Here is a 17,135-nt window from a genome sequence, read left to right as displayed (position 1 = left end):
ATGATTCAGACAGGCGGGATTGTGTGTACATGGAGAGGTGAGATAATGTATATCTTACCAGCGTTTGATGATTTTAGTCCCATCATAATGCAGATTATCAGTCATTTTTACAGACTGTGAGCCCCCTATTTCAGTAAAGATTATGCAAACAAAGTACAGAAATAATTCCAGGGTATATTAATCCCTTGCAAATTGACTTGTCGGTAAAAATGCAATTATATTCTGAGTTATGTAAAGGAGATAGCATGGAGGCACTCATGTTCTCTGTGGCTAAAATCAAGCCGATTCGTACTGTCCTACATCAGGTGTTCCATCCTGAATGTTAAAACGTGTAAAATGACAAAATTACAATTATAGTTTTATGCAGGGATGTTGACTGTTGGCTGTTAATTTCCAAGCTATTGGTAATGCTAATGACACAGTGCATTCAATTAGGACAGTAACACAGATGGTTAGTGTATAGTGGTTAGTGTTAATGAATGGATAAATGAAAACAGATTTCTTATGCTGTACACATTGCTCAGACATTACAGACATCCTATCTGTCTGTCCATTAATCCCCCAAACACAAACATTTTTTCAGTGTTTAAAAAACATACTTAAATGGTAAGAGCTCTGTAACAGTCGGGTTAAATTCTCACTCTCTCTTTCTTTCACTCTCTTTCACTGTCTCTGTTTTTTTAGGCCACAGTGACAGTCACAGCCGGAACGTTCCGACACTGGTGAAGGACATCAGCGGGGTGGGCCAGGCGGCGTGTGGCAGCTCACACACCATTGCCGTGGCTCAGGACGGACGTATCGTCTGGTCATTTGGAGGAGGAGACAACGGTCAGCATTTACACTGCTGAATATGATCCAATTCACACAAATCTCTCAGCAAGACTGAGTCATCTTCTTTGTGCATGTTTCCAACCAAAAACATGTTTTAGAACATTTCAGTCTTTAAAACAGTAATTAAACCATTTGTAGCTTTTATCTGTATTTAAATGCTGAAGCCTAAATCATTAAAATGATTTAAAAAAGAAAAAAAGAAAAAAATTCAGTCAAATTTACAGTTTTTCCTTCTACCCTAAATGTAGTCTGTCAGCCTAGGGACGCATGTTGTCTGAAGCTTGCTTTTTTAATAATTTTTAGTAATAGAATTGTCTTTATTAGGGATAAAGCTATATTAGCCTCTTAGCTCCAGTGTGATCCTACAAAAGCAAATACAGATTTTGCCACGAGGCTGTACACTTTTGTCCAGTTTTAGAGAGGGCAGTGTGTCATACAGTGTCGTAAACCACATATTTGAGAAACCACCAATTTGAGATTACTCAACAACTCAACACAGTTTGATGCAACTTATCAAAAAAATAATTTAGACATGCAGTTTGCACAGTGCTAATTGATGGGTTGTTAGCTTCCATGACTTGTTAGCTACATTGGCCTCGTAGCTCTAGTCTAAATAGGCACCAAACTCACCTTTGCTGGTCGACTACATTTCGGGTAAGGGGCCAAACCACTATAAATGAGATTAACATTCGAAGAGCAGTTGTAGTTAAACCTGCTGCAATGTTGCTGGTATGTTGGAGTCAGTAAGTCTGAGCAGGAGGCTCCAGATGGGATTCCCCTGAATTTTGAACGGTGTCTGTGTTTGTTTTACAGGTAAACTGGGCCACGGAGACACAAACCGTGTGTACAGGCCCAAGGTTATAGAGGCTCTACATGGCTACATCATCAGGAAAGTGTGTGCTGGAAGTCAGTGTTCACTGGCTCTCACTTCTGCTGGACAGGTATTTTTTTTTTCAACAAAAAAAAAAACCTAATATAAATAGTCCAGAGTTACTTAAAGTACAGTTTTGTTCCTTTAAAGTGCATTAAAGTTATTCTAGTATCACTGTTCTTGAACCCTGCTACATATTGTTGACATACCCATGCCATAAACTTGATATCGTGATGGATTTTGTTTAATAAATTAAGTATGTTGTGTTACTATTGCCAGTAATTTTGATGACAGATGCCATAATGTGTCATGGCAGCTTATGCCACAAGCTGATTTTTGCAGTGCGCTCTACATAGCTGTTCAGACATGACACTTTATGAAATATGTCACAAATATTATGTAATTTTAGTAAAGTGTTATTATTACTCCTTTTCCTATGAAGTCTTTGAACTATTCTGGAGACACAAAGTTGACATTTTCTGGTACTACAGGTGCTCATAGACAGGCACAGAATTGCACGTGTCTAACAAAGATTTAACCTTAAAAGTGACAATACACCATTATACACCCACCTTTAGTCTGTGGTTTTCTCTGTGTGTGTGTGTCCTCTTTTTTCAGGTGTTTGCCTGGGGCTGTGGCTCGTGTCTGGGCTGCGGTTCATCTGAAACCACGTCTCTCAGGCCTCGTTTCATAGAGGAGCTGAGCGTCACTAAAATCATAGACATCTCCTGTGGAGACAGCCACTGCCTCGCACTGTCTCACGGTGAGAGGACTGCAAGAACGACACAGAGCTATTACTGTTTCTTATTGACTCACTACACAACTATGACAGCCAGTCCATCAGGAATTAGCTGTGCAGTAATAATGGAGTGAATGGCCTTTGGTAATTGGTTTAACTTGTAGCCCACATTAATAGTAGTCCTGTTCCAAACCAACTCACCAACACACAAATGTAAGTTATTGAGCGTGTCTTGTGGTGAAACTCTGATGAACAATTGAGCTATGACTTTTTAATCCGGACTATGTGTAAGAATTTGAGGAAAAGATATACTATTCTGAATCATTCAGCCAATTGAATCCTGACAGATTACATTACACTGCTTTCTTTGGTCAAACTAATCCAGCTGGAGTTCTGAAGACTACAGAAGAAATTGAAGCTTCCAGTTCTTGCAAGCCAAGACATTGTAGAATTTAGCATTTGATCTGCTTCAACACATCTGATTTAACTTTGAATCAGATGTGTTGAACTGGGTGTGTTAGAGCCGGGAACATAAACCAGTAAAAATGAAACTCAGTGCTGCAGCCCTTCACTACCTGAATTTGACAACATTGGTATGTTTTATGTATAGTTATATTGTGTTGTGTTGTGTGTGTTTTTTTGCAAAGTTTAATTTTTGCATGTCTGATTGTCACATTTTGTCTCAGAAAATGAGGTGTATGCATGGGGTAATAACGCCATGGGCCAGTGTGGGCAGGGCCACACATCAACACCAATCACCAAACCTAAGAAGGTGATTGGTCTAGAGGGGGTGTCAATCCAGCAGATCACTGCAGGAACCTCCCACAGCCTGGCTTGGACTGCCGTCCCCACGGACAGGTAATAATAACTGAAAAAAATGGTAACTGGAGCATAGTTTGATAATCAGTTTTGTCCTGTAGTACCTTATTACCAAAACAAAATAAACAATATTATGCTTTTGTTATAATAGTGTAGTATTATTCTATTGCTACAACTGTTACTAATATTACTACTACTACTGCTACTACTACTAATAATAATAAAATAATAATAATAACAATTTGGCCAAAACAAATCCATCTGACCTATGTAACAAAATGAAATTAGCTCCTGTGGCTCAGTTCCAATCTGTTGCATCTGGCCCAAGTTCCTGCCGCTGCTGCATTAGTGTAATGGATACAGTTTCCAGGATTATGAATGGCAGCTCATTGAGCTCATAGCTCAGTCTGAATTATTCATATTGTGTGTGCTTTTGTGTGTGTGTATGTGTGTGTGTGTGTGCATGTGTGTGTGTCTCAATAGGCAGCTGGTGGCATGGCACAGGCCATTCTGTGTGGACCTGGAGGAGAGCACATTTACATACTTGCGCAGCTTCCTAGAGCGCTACTGTGACAGCATCAGTGGAGACACACCCCCAGCACCTTTCTCCTCAAAGAGGTAACACACAGACACACACACTGAGGCTTGACCAATATATAGGTTAAAATTTACCAACATTAATGTCCCATGTAATTTTTTTGATACCTGCCAAAATCTTGCAGATAAAACTACTTCTTCTGTACCATAATTAAGATACAGCTCTAGCATGAGGAGAATAGCTATTTTCTGAGGATTTAAATGCTTTTAAAGGGCCCATATTGTGGAAATCTAATTTTCAGTGCAGTCTCTTTAAGTGGAAATAAGTTAACATATCCTCTATGAATAACAAAATGAAATATAGTGTTTTTCTGCAAATTTCGGTGCAAGATTTCTACGTACATGCTGAGTTTAATCTTTAGCACTATGATAACATGTTGTGAAAAAAAAAAAGAAACCAGCAAAACCACTAAGAATTTCAGGAAGCTCTTCACCTGATGCTGCAAAATTTTTTATCACTTTCTGGGGTTGAGTTTAAGAAATATGACAGTTTACTGGAGTCAATTTAACTTTTGATCATATTAAGTTATTGGTTATAGGAATAACCTATAGTGCTAATTACAGGAAAGTAGTAATTTTTAGCTTCTTAAAATTGCCATCAGTTTCAGTGACATTTTTAAAATTGGCCAGGCTCTGCTCAGTACATACAGTGCTCTTGGGATACATTCTGAATACAGTTTATGTCTTGTTTATTTATTAGTATCCAAGCTAAATGTATAGTTTATTTATTTGTGTCTGTCAACTAATTTATAACAACCAACAATGATTTTACTAACTGAAACTCATTTGAAATGAACCCTGTAAATAGCCAGGGCCTGCCAGCCCTAGTTGTTGTTGTTTTATTACACACTTCTATAACCTAAGAATAGCTAAACTGGTTTGCATCAAAGTCCCTGTAGGTACTGACTAATAAGCATTAATATGTAAAAAGCCTGGGATTTTAAGGGGTTAAATAATTACTACCTGCAATACGGTAGAAAAAGTACTTAAACATGAGTGTTATAAACGTTAGTGTCTCTTTATTTTGTGTAGCTAAGTATTTAGTTTTTTGATTTAGGTTAATATTTTGTTACATGTCCCTTTGGATAGCAGCTTGAAGTCTTCTCGGCATGGAGTGCAGAATTTGCACAGTTAATGCTCAGCTGTGTTTGTTGGATGTTCTCTTTTGATTATCTGAGTGTGGCAAGGATCACCACTTTTTTCATTACATTTCAGTACTTTTTTCACACTTTATTTCATAATTTTTAGTGTATCTGCAATCTATCTGAAATGTTCTTTTGAATATGATAAAGCAGAATTTCCAGGATACATTTATAAATAAAATTATTCTAAAAAAACAAATGATGTTAGCGTGTTCCAAGACTCTTTTTGAGTACTATACATACAGACCCCACATAAAGGTCCTCAACACAGATACACACACACACACACCACCTGGCAACCTTGAGTGTATTTATTTCTGTTTTTAACATCGCCTCTAATGTATTACCACCTTTCAGCACTCAAACTGTTTACTTAGTGCCATTTCTGTTGGAAGAAGATTTGTTTCTGTTGAAACATAAATAGCATTGTCCCCTAAACTATGGACTCCTAAAATAAGTCAAGAGGTGGCACTACATCATCCTCTGCTGAGTGGCGGTGTTGTAGAATGACAGCTGAAGCTCAGGCTTTAGAGCTTGTTGGCTCAATCCACTGCAGTGCTGGGTTGCTGTCAGTGTGTATGTGCTTTTACCTGATACAGAGTGGATTGTGTTGTCACTCTGGTGCAGAATGCAGACCAGCTGACCGCCTGCTTTGGCATTTGCAGCATGAGTGGACTGCAGTGGTTGTGCTGCTTGCCCTCTTTGCTGTGTCTAAAACAAATACACAAAGGAAAGAACACAAGAGAAAGATGAAACAGAAAAACCGAAATGTTGGCTACTTTAAATGTGCATGTGCTGTGCCTGGTCTGAATGTAGGATAGAGGTCAGGTCATAAATTGTTTCATGTTATTATTTATACATTTCTAACAATTGAAAAGAAACAATGTGCGTTGCAATTTAAAACATATACATCTTGGTGAGATAGACATTTAACAAGGGGATTTGTTCAAAACTTCAAATTCAGAGTGTCATTCAGTCATTCTGAGTGATTTGATGTAAAATAGCTTTTTGTAGAGAAACTTACCAACTCTGATTTTTTCACAGTGATGGTGAGAGGAACCAAATTACTATCCAAAACAACCAGTGAAACTACATATCTTCTACGTTTTAAATGCAATGTTGATATTTGTAAAATAGTGGCAAATCTAAAAAAAATAAATAAATAAAGTTTTCTTTGGCGACTACCTTACCTTACAATATCCTGCATGTACCTCTCCAACAATTACAAATTACAAAACAAATTTTAGGCAATAGCTTATCTTAAAACTATTGTCAGGCACTGTCTCAGGCATCAGGCAGTGTATTCGTAACTAGTGTAATAGCTTTCTGTAAGGTAGCTTTAGAGGCATTATATGCTTCAGACCTCGGTTCCTGTCTCCACCACTGTGAGCAATTCTGACTCGGTATGTTTAGAAGGAAGGAAAGAAGGAAGCGCATCTCTGGAAGGGAAACCATTTCACATAAAACCACTTGGAATTACTTTGTTTACATCTTAACAAATTGATTATGCAGAAAATTTGAAAAATTGGACGTATTCTCATATAATGCCTCTCAATTCCTCTAGTTTTCTCCTTACCTAAGTGTAGTTGATCAGACAAGGCATTTGTGGTGTCTGAAATTTGCTGTTGTAGTTTTGCAAAGAAGCTACAAGGTTAATGTAGATAAGAATTGTTGGATGCTTGTGTACACCAATTGTGATGTGTGTAAGTGGTCCCTGACACCTTCACCTTGACTCTGTGCCCAGAGTGATGATGTCACTAGTGAGAAACCCCACAGACCTGCAGACAGAATTGAGAAACAAACACACACACACACAAACGCACACACACACACAAATATGGACGGAAGAACAGACACACACTCCTCCATGGAACATATGGCCCAATTCTGCATGAAGGTCAGCCCAAACTGCCCACCTAACACTGATTGCCTTTCTTTTTTTTCTTTCTCTTTCTCTTTCAGGGAGCATCACCAGTTTGTGTTGCTGTGTATGAAGCTCTTGTCTATCCACCTGTCCTTGGCCCATGCAGGAGGCACGGGGGCTACTGTTCTCGGAGCTCAGGGGAGACCCCTCCGGAACCTCCTGTTCAGACTCATAGACTCTAACGTGCCCGAATCATTGCAGCAGGTTTAACTACAACTACTTTTCTAGTGTTAATCTCATTTAAAGCAGTGGTTTGGACCACATCAAATGTAGTCGATCAGCACAGACATGTTTGCTTCTTTAGTTTTGTACTGCAGCTACAAGGCTAATGTAGCTAACAAGTAATGAAATAGTATTTACTTTTGTCCACAATTCCTTCTTGGCTTCTTATTCAGTTATTAAAATCAAGGCTTATTTCTCACTAAGTACTATGAATTACCCATTAAATACTATGAAAGTACTATGTAACATGAAGATTGATGAATTGAGTATAAGGGGTTAATGAAGCTTTTAGATTATCTGTTAGATCACTTAGTAAAATGTCATTAGTATGTTAATCTTAAAGGAAATGTTAAATGTTACTGTTTGCTGCTATTGACTACTTTAGCATAACAATGAATGCATAGACACCAATCACAATTTTGTGATCTAGCAGATTTAAATAAGCCATTTCCTCAACTTTAGTGTTAAAATTGTGTGTGTGTGTGTTTGTGTGTGTGTAGGCGGTGATGAACACATTGTCAATAGGAGCGTCTCTCTTGCTGCCTCCTCTCAGGGAGAGAACAGAACTGCTGCATTCACTGCTACCTCAGGGCCCAGAGAGCTGGGAGAGTCTCTCTAAAGGACAGGTACACACATATCATACATTTGTTCCTTATATGTTATATATAGTAATGTCCAAAATCAGAGACCACCCTTCATTTATTTAATTTCCAATCAAAATGACTATTAAGTACAAGTCAACTATCAGAAAATCTAATTGTAAAAGGAAAATCAGGGGAAAATAGGGATTCATAACATCCTGGTAGACCACAAAACTGTCACTATCAGATAAACAGCACTTAAAGCTTTCATCTTTGAGAGAGAAGAGAAAATCAAGCTCCATTCTTGCTTCAAATATGAAAAATGTACAGAAGTTTCTATCCATCCTTCCACTGTGAGAAGACAGCTCAGTGCTATGAATTTAAAAAGAAAATATGCAAATCAAAGAAGGTGCTACTATTCTCAGGACAATGAATTGATCACCCCAGAATTCACACCTCAAGATCATTAAATATGTTTGGGAATAATTGGATTGTAATGAGAAAATGCAACCAACTGCTAAGACTAAATTTTAAAGCTGTGGAATAATATTCCTGCAGATTTCTTTGAAAAACTTAAAGCAAGTCTCCTGAAAAAAATGGAAGCTGGTCACACTAAATACTTAAAAAATTCTATTATGTTTAGTGGTTGAGGCTTCTGTGTAATTTTCTGTAACAAGCTCATATAAAAAACACATGCACAAATCTACCTGCTCTCAGTGTCTCTAGACTCCAGCCCTGCTGATCCTGTCTGTCTGTACTCTTCCCCAGCGTCTACAGTTGGACATGGTCCTAAACAGTCTCCAGGAGCAGAGCCATGTAGCTTCCCTCCTGGGCTACAGTTCTCCAGGGGATCTAGGTGCTGGCCTTTTGCCCCCTACACCAGATCGGCCTGCGGGCTCCTCTACCTCCAGCACTGAGGCCCCAGACCACCTTCACTTGGCTGAAGTCTTGCTTAAGACCCTCTTGCTGAGCATCGGATTCTATACGGTCAGTCTCCAGCCCTGGCACAGGTTTTCATGGTTGCCTCATTGGCCAAGGTAGGGTTTTTTGATGTAGTGTTTAAATTAAGAGAGTACTTAAATGGCCAGCGGTAATTTTATTGAAGGACTCGTTTGGCAAAAAAAATTAATGCATGTAAATTTCTTTTCACCTCAAACATAGTTGGACATTCAAGAGCAAGTCTCTTTAGGTTTGGACGGGAGCTACAAGGCTAGCTTGTACCCTACCAATTAAATCATTGCATACTTGCATCAAACCATGTCAAGTTGTTAAGTCATCTCAAATAGACTTCTGACGTGCTTTGTCTACAAACATGGACAAAAGTGTATCATATAGCTAAATAGAGTAGCAGCATTTATCTTCAACCCTGAATTGTGCCTGCACTTTTGTCCACAAATTAGCAGTCTCTGGAAGTTTGTTTGGCAGCAGAGATACTGGCTAATTTAGTAAATGGCCTGTCTTGGAATAGTTCCACCACCCTGAGGGTGTTAGGGTAGGAGACTAGGGTGAATATATGAACTACTTCATCTTCTATTGTGGGTAATTGTGTGACTGAAAGCTCTTGTGCTAATGAGCTCCTGTGCTGAGTAACTGTCCTTTACTGCTGTATGTGTAGGAGCGTGCCTTTGGTGAGCTAGAGAAGAACAGTGACAAGCAGCAGTCCAGTTCAGCTCAAAAACAGACTGAAGCTCCGTCTCACTTCCACCATCTGCTGTCTGCCCTGCACAAACACTTGCTGGCGCACTGCTACATCTACACCAATACTGAGGTACCATCATATTTTTATGTCTATCATTTTATGTGATAGTGTAGGTAGTTGATTGATGAAAGTGTTTAAATGCAGACTTTAACTGCAGATTTGCCCCATTGTTCTGATACCTTCGTCAGGTGGTCTTTATTGTCAGTCCTTCATTAAACTTCTATACATTGGAACAAAATGGTCTTTACTATGACTGATGTGTCCATCTATGTTTGTTTCTCTCAATGTAGGATGACAGTAGTGTGACGTTGCTTCATAAACACCTGTGCCTGCTGCTGCCCTATGCTGCTGAAACTTTCAGGAGGTCCACCATTCTGCTGGAGGAGAGCTCACTGGATAAACATGTCATTAATAAGCTACACAGTAAGAAAATAGCACAATATAACCTCCAGAATAGTGTAATATCCAGAATGAAGTTAGAATATCCAAAATAACAGCATGTTGTCACATCATCCAATAAGGAGAAAACACCTTGTATAGAAGTCCATAAGTTATCACCATCTACTGATGCACCAGTCAGCTCTAGTGCTAGTGTTAGCTCTGCTAAAAGAACAGGGGGCCCATGCTTTTGGAATGGGATGTCCAACAAGCTTATATACTATGTGTCCATATACTTTTGGCCATATAGTGCATATTATGCAGATATGCTATAACGTACAGATAATGCATAATTAATCAGAATACCTATCCCTAGTATTGAGACTTTTATATTCTGATCAACATTACATAAGTTGATAATAACAAATTAGACACGTTATGACAAGTGATCCCAAACTTAAAAACATATGCTGTCTTTTTATCATTTACATTGATGAAACTTGTGTTATGTGTGTTTGTGTGTGTGTAGTGGTGTTGTTTGGCTCAGTAGCCGGCAGTCTTCTGTGTCAGGTAATGTACTCTCTGCTGCTGTTGCCTCTGGCCGTGGTCAAGCCTCTCCTGCCTCACCTGCTGTCTTTACTGGAGCACCTAAACGAGCTGAACTGCTACCTGCCCAACACCAGCCTTCTAGAGTCACTTGAGCTGGAGGGAACACCTCAGGGTAAATGCACCCCCATACATATACATGCAAGACACATGCATGCCAGTGCTCTTTGTATGTGTGTATATAGCTTTTTAATTTTTTTAATTTTTAAATTTACCTATCTGATAAGATAAAGTTTTTTGCGAAGTGATTCACTATGAGCCAAATGTACATTTCCAAAAGTACAATGTGTTAATTGACATCTAGTTTATGAGGTTTATTTTTACAGAACATTCCATTGTTTTGCAGAGCTGTACTCTAAGGCTACAGCACACTGGATGCAGCGCTTTCAAAAAATTAGATCGGTTGTTTTTTTGTTTTTGCAACTTAGTTTCCATATATGGATTCTATGGACTGTGGAGTCAGTGATATGTTTAGAAAATTTAACAGGGTTAGTGTGCTACATCAAACTCTTCTATTTGAAAAAAGCAAGGAAAATTCAGTTTTCCATGATATCGGCCCTTTTAATGTCTTTTGGTGTGGAGGAGTGAGCTCATTTGAAGCTAATGGAACCACATGCACTCAGCTGTAAGATGACTGACACAGTCTGCTTAACTCCACCATACCCAGAGGTTTCAGAGATGTCAGATGCTGCTCTTGGAGGAGAGTCACATGACTGGGCATGGCTTCTGGACCTGGAGAGATCAGTGGCTCTGTCAATTGGTCGGTGCCTGGGAGGGATGCTGCAGGGCCCTCCCCTTTCTGTTCAGGAGAAGGCAGCCGAATATTGGCTCTGTAACCCACTCCTGAGGAACGGACTAGAGATGGACTTTGAACAGCTTGGTAACAAAATGTTGTTGTTTTGGGGGGTGGCAGTGTGTTGGTCAGATGATCAGGGTTGGTCAGGAAACAGGGGTCTGGAACTAAGGGCCAGAATCAAGGACAGTTTGGTGTGTTCCCTGCTCTAACACTGCAACTAATCCTAGCAATTGACTGATGAATAAAATCAGGTGTGTTTAAGTGGAAAAATCACCGAACTGTGCATGAATCTAGCATTCCAGGCCCCAAGTTCTCTATCCCTAGTGTAGGTAATAGGGATGGACATGATTACTCATATATGTGGATATGCAGACCTATTTTGTGCTTGGCTAAAGGGTTCATTTGCAAAGTCTAGCCTTCTGTGATACCAGTATTGCAAAGGCAATATATCACCATAGATCCTCATAACAATTAATAAACAATGTATTATGCAACCCAGTCTTAAACCGTAAATTAATGTTGCGGGTTGATGGAATTTCTCTTTTCTGCAGATTTGGCCATGGGCTGGCTGACAGAGGCGGTATTTCTAGGCTGTGGAGATGCTAGGCTGGCTGACCTTCAGCTGTCTGAGGAAAACACCACGCTGGTGGAGTTGGCCCTTGGCTCCCCACGAGAGCCAGCTGCTGGTCTGTGGAGGAAGATGAAGGAGTATGCTGCCAGCAGAGGTGAAGCAGAGAAGGGTCATCTTGAATTTAAAGCAACAGTTCAGTGGAGCTGAGGGACATTGATGCTAAAATAGTAACTAACTGTATCATTTTCTCTAAGAAAAGAGATAAAAACAATACAAAATAAAAAAAATAAATAAAAGCACCATATATTCCCAATAAAATCCTCAACATGTCTTTTAATATTCAAATATATTTTTAAATCATTTAAAGGGCTCAAATTCTGTGTTTTTCCTGTGTTTTATGTTTTCAGTTTTCCTGTGTTTTATGTATGCAGTTATAATTCATTTTTACTTGACCATTTCTCAATTTTTCATTATCCTTTAGAATTAAGCAAGTGGTTTTTGTTACTGAGCCTTTAAGACAGATTGCCCATAGTTCTGTTTGGCTGTTCTGTATTGAGTTTCATTCAAAAACTGTCCTGGCTGAAACACTTCTTATAACTTCAATGAGTTACAACTTGAATGAATGAGCAGAGCTAAACTTCTCTTGGCTGAATAGGTGAATATTTTGTGCATATGTTCATTTTTCATGATGTCACCAAAGCAGGTAATACAAAACAGGTTGTTTTCACAGCTTTTTTTTACACTTAAGCTATGAGGCTAATGTAGCTAACAAATAATGGAAACTTTTTCCCCACCAATCAGTGTTGTGTATAGCGCATGTTTAAAAATAGTGAAAAGTAAGCCTCAATTTGTTTCTGTGCTGTAGTCTGTTTATAGATAACAGCATGTCATACAGTGTCAAAAACCTCAAAAGGGCATTTATTTCAGATTATTTAACAACTTGTTGTGGTTTCAGGGAACTGAGTGATAATGTAGGCATGTAGTTGGCACAGTGCTAAATGGTGGAGTATAAGCTTCCATTAGGTACATTACCTTTGCTCCAGTGCAAAATTAAAAAAAAAAATTCAGACATCAATTCAGACTCACATTTCTTGACTGATGGACTACATTTGTAATAAATGGAAACATATTATTTTATTTTATTTTATTTTATTCAAAATAGTGCTTAAAATGGAGCTGGCAAAAGGGAGAAAAGGGGGGAGGAAGGATCTCATTCCTGGTTGCTTAAAGGCTCAGAGCAAGCGCTGTATTTGAGTAGATTGATAATTAATCAGTACTTATTGTGTTCAACATCCCTGTTTTTGTGTTTGTGTTACTGTATATGTGTAACATTGTGTTTGTGTGTGTATTATAGACTGGGATGGCGGAGCTGCTGTAGGGGACAGTTTGTTAGAGACGGCGTGTCGCTGTAGTCTTGCTGCTCTGCTGAAGCACACAGGGCTGCAGGATGATGCATACTGGCAGGACAGGTGAGTCTCTGCCTTTTCACCATCAGCAGCCTCTTTATCCTTCCCTCCTCACACTTACTGTGTTCATCAAATGAGTAGAATGTTCAGTTGGAGCAAGGGCTGCACAATATATTGTTTGTTAATTGTTAGCGCAATATTGGCTGTTGCAATACCAATATCACAGAAGACTGCAATAAGCAATTGAGCTTCTAACCAATCACACTGTCTTTACTGTGTGCTGTGAACATCCTGACCAGTCACAGTTCTAGATGAGTTTTTGCGTGAGTGTTTTGTGTTTCATCACTGAATTTTTAATGTATTTGAACTGATAAATTGTGCAGCAGTATAATCCATAATTGTAATGCTGCATAAATGGTTGGGTGAGTTTGTGTTTCAGAAACATCAGAAATATTTTTAAACCTTTAATATGAAGTGCAGAGAAGTTAAAAAGAGTGAGAAGAGCTACTCTTTTTAATGAGCAAATTAATGAACCAAACATAAATATGTCTGACACATTTACTGTATTTCATCTCCATAATTAAATGATCATTCCTTCTTTCTCTGTCCTTTTTCTGTCTTTTCCTCTGGATGTGTACACACACACACACACACACACACACACACATTCCACCCTCTGCTGCTCTCTCCCTCCATGATTGTGTACTATATTTCTGCTGTCTGGCTGTCTGTAGGATAAATGCATTAGCCATAATGACTCATTTGAAAGAGTGAAAGGTCTGTGGATATAAACTGGCAGTTATGAATTGATATTAACAGGCTGCGGTAGGAGAACTTGCTATGCCTTCCTTGTTATACTGGCCACAAATCCAGTGTTTTACAAAGGATATTTCAATAAAGCTGGATAACTTAAGCCAGTGACCTGTTTAGTGGCATAGGCAAAATTTTATTGGCCTACTCCAAATCCCCTCATCTCCCTGTTTTAAGTCTTTATTATTCACTTACAAATGCAGATTTTTTCTAATGAGGCAATGCTGTTAGCAAGCAAGTAGCTTCTGTGTACATTATTGAAAGATAAGGAGCTGACACGAACCTACACCATGTGATCTTCATTTCACCAGTAATTTTTTAAAAACGGGCTAAGGATAGCAAGGAATGTAGCGCTGAAAGAGCCCCCAAAGCTGCAATAGCAGGGTGTGAGAGGGAAGGAGTCACATAGTATTGTGGTGTAAAGTATAATCCTAATTTTTGACCAAATGTATAAATATTGTTTTGGTATATATGTATGTGATTGCAGGTATGAACCATGTGAGATGCTGATAGAGATCTATGAGGTGGTATATAAAGTCCGCACCACTCTTCTGTCTCTAAAAGAGAACATGGCAAATGCAGCCAATATCCAGCCTGCAGCAGTTGCTAAACAGGTAAACATTTCAGCACATTTAGTTTCTGACTCTTTTTTACAGTATTCAGTTAAATGTGCATTATTTAGTTATTTTCAACACTGACTGGTAATAGTCATTCTGTATGTACTCCTTCCTCATCATCTACATGCATGGATGTGCAAGTTTTATGTTGTAATGAAGCAGACAAACTAACAAAGCCGTACATAAATTTTGGTATCCTGTTAGTCCATCAGTGGGATAACATTAATGATCAAATAAGAAAACATCAGTACTTGGGCCTCCATGTATCAGTAATATTTTTTCTGACAAAATATTGCAGTAATATATAATTTTTTCCCTCCCACCCCTAGTCTGTAGTGTTACATATATGGAAAGTATTTTCTGAGCCGAATGATATAGCTTGTATTTGGCAGCGTTTATGGTCTTCAGAGTTTGTATATGTGGTGTGTAATGATCTGGAGATACTTCAAAAACTAGTTTCTGTAAAAGTTTTTGGTTTGAAAATGAATAAGGACCATACTTCTCCAGACCCTACTCTTCTCTCTATGCTGTGTCTGTGACCCTGCAGGGTTCAGCAGGTTCTCAGAGCCCTGGAGAGGAGAAGCTGGAGCCCAGCAGCTCTTCAGATCAAACAGGGAGAGAGCCAGAGCCCACTGGCCAGAACACACAACCTGCTGAACACAATCAAGACGATCCCACTGAGGACGAAACCCCCAGCATCAGTATGTACCTGCCGGGTAAACACATTGCTTTTTGTGTTTTCACACTCACCCACACACAGGTTTATACAGTGTCAAGATGTGAGGTCGTCTGTATATCCCCCATGTATTTTTTGCACATTGAAAATGTATTGAAAATACCTTACCCTTTTTATATTGTGTTAAAGATTAATAATGAATGGATTTTTTTGGCTGTAGCCTATATGTATAGTATATGTATACTGATGCAAAAGTTTGAACACCTCCAGTCAAATACATGTTTTGTTGATTTTCTATATGAAAATAAGTTAACACATCCTTTACAGTAAAAAAAAAAATTAAATAAGACATTTGCACAGTTTAGGGCACAGTTTCCATTTATTTCCTGAGTTTAACATGTTGAAAAAACATAAAATATAAAATGCATCCTAACTTTTTACAGGCCACATTTTTTTTTCCTTAATATGTTAAACACAGCAAATAAACAGTAATCGTACATTAAAATTCACATAAATGTGTTTCATGCAGAGGATGTGTTTTATTTTCACTTTTACAGTTAACGGATCATGTAAACATGTGACTTATGCAGATGTTCCCAAAGCTTTGCATGAATTTAGTTAATGGTTCTAAATTTTAAGATTCAGAAAATTCACTTAGCCTTTAAAAATGGTTAATGATAGAACCGTAGTCTACATATACATGTATGGAGCTGATGATACATGCTGGAGCTGCAGAATATATAGTCTTTTAACTTGTATGTAGCCTGTAGGCTGTTGAGGCTGTTTGTAGGTGTACATTTGTTTCTTTACCCAGAGAACACATAGGGAGTACATAACACAATGATGTGCAAGAGTGTGTGTTTTGTGTATTTTGTGCTTTTGTGTTTTTGTGTCACATGATTTGGGCATCAGTTAAAGTGATGGTTTAGTCAGAACTCAAATGTGCACATTTTCTCTTTTACCACGATTACTCACGACGTGTGCTGTTCAAAGTTTGCTTCTTTAGTTTTGCACTTTGTTCAATTTGATAGGTAACAGTAATAGTATATCATACATCCAGGTCCAGTGTAACTTCACATACCAAGTATGGGTTGTTGGCTGATGAAATACATTTGCTGTAAAAGGAAAATTGTGTAAGTTTGATTTTTGGTAGAAATATTGCTTTAAGACTGCTGTGTTTCTTTGTGTGTGTTTGCTCTGCAGAGGTGCTGCAGTGTTTCTTGGCCACGCGGGAGGCCATGCAGCTGCAGCAGAATGAGACGGTTTACGAGTCTTCAGGCACCAGCACTCTGCCAAGCAGTACAGAGAGTCCTGGGACACCTGAGAGAGAACCCCCCACGCGACCCTGGGACTGTCCTCAGAACACAGAACACACACTCACCTTCCCCGCAGCCTGCCACCTGGTGGTCAGCCGGTGCCTGTTTCTGCTGCTGGGGGTCCGAGCAGCTTGGCAGGAGCAGAGCCAGCTCGTTGATACATACACTGAGAATAACATGACCAGGTTAGTGTTTTTGTGTTTATTTTATGTCTTTGAAAACAACCCAGTTAGGACTGTCTACTGTACCAAGCATTTTGACCTTTCAAAGCTTAAACTTTAGGTACTGATTTATTGAATCAAGAAATCTGCTTCTATTATTTTAGCATGATTCAAAGTTAGATTTAAAATTACATTGAATCCACAAATGTAACTGGAGGAACTACACTATATGTCCACACGTATCCAGACACCCCTTATAATTAGTGAATTTAGCTACTTTATGTTGCACCATGGCACGTTAAAGTCAACATACCAAATGCCAAGCATCAGCTAGAAGGATATAAAGCTCCTCAGCTTTGGAATGTGATGAAAC

At 38.8% G+C, this 17,135-nt stretch overlaps 1 protein-coding gene across 5 annotated transcripts in view; it reads left to right on the top strand.

Annotated features, from left to right (window-relative positions):
• Positions 1 to 17,135, top strand: part of LOC118819677 (probable E3 ubiquitin-protein ligase HERC1) — a 101,978-nt gene that overhangs the window by 20,897 nt on the left and 63,946 nt on the right. For 4 of the 5 annotated variants that reach the window (XM_036587518.1, XM_036587515.1, XM_036587519.1 and 1 more), the window contains exons 9-25: positions 685 to 828; positions 1,645 to 1,772; positions 2,321 to 2,465; positions 3,128 to 3,299; positions 3,744 to 3,878; positions 6,962 to 7,127; positions 7,646 to 7,771; positions 8,495 to 8,713; positions 9,342 to 9,494; positions 9,716 to 9,848; positions 10,333 to 10,524; positions 11,077 to 11,289; positions 11,757 to 11,930; positions 13,131 to 13,245; positions 14,480 to 14,606; positions 15,157 to 15,325; positions 16,489 to 16,786. In XM_036587518.1, the coding sequence (XP_036443411.1) occupies positions 685 to 828; positions 1,645 to 1,772; positions 2,321 to 2,465; positions 3,128 to 3,299; positions 3,744 to 3,878; positions 6,962 to 7,127; positions 7,646 to 7,771; positions 8,495 to 8,713; positions 9,342 to 9,494; positions 9,716 to 9,848; positions 10,333 to 10,524; positions 11,077 to 11,289; positions 11,757 to 11,930; positions 13,131 to 13,245; positions 14,480 to 14,606; positions 15,157 to 15,325; positions 16,489 to 16,786 (2,809 nt within the window). The remainder of the gene's footprint in view (positions 1 to 684; positions 829 to 1,644; positions 1,773 to 2,320; positions 2,466 to 3,127; positions 3,300 to 3,743; positions 3,879 to 6,961; positions 7,128 to 7,645; positions 7,772 to 8,494; positions 8,714 to 9,341; positions 9,495 to 9,715; positions 9,849 to 10,332; positions 10,525 to 11,076; positions 11,290 to 11,756; positions 11,931 to 13,130; positions 13,246 to 14,479; positions 14,607 to 15,156; positions 15,326 to 16,488; positions 16,787 to 17,135) is intronic. The other variant, XM_036587517.1, reaches the window with a different exon arrangement.

This window comes from Colossoma macropomum, unplaced genomic scaffold (genome assembly GCF_904425465.1).
Source record: "Colossoma macropomum unplaced genomic scaffold, Colossoma_macropomum, whole genome shotgun sequence".
NCBI classification, from domain to species: Eukaryota; Metazoa; Chordata; class Actinopteri; order Characiformes; family Serrasalmidae; genus Colossoma; species Colossoma macropomum.
This window is presented reverse-complemented; position numbering and strand designations above follow the sequence as displayed.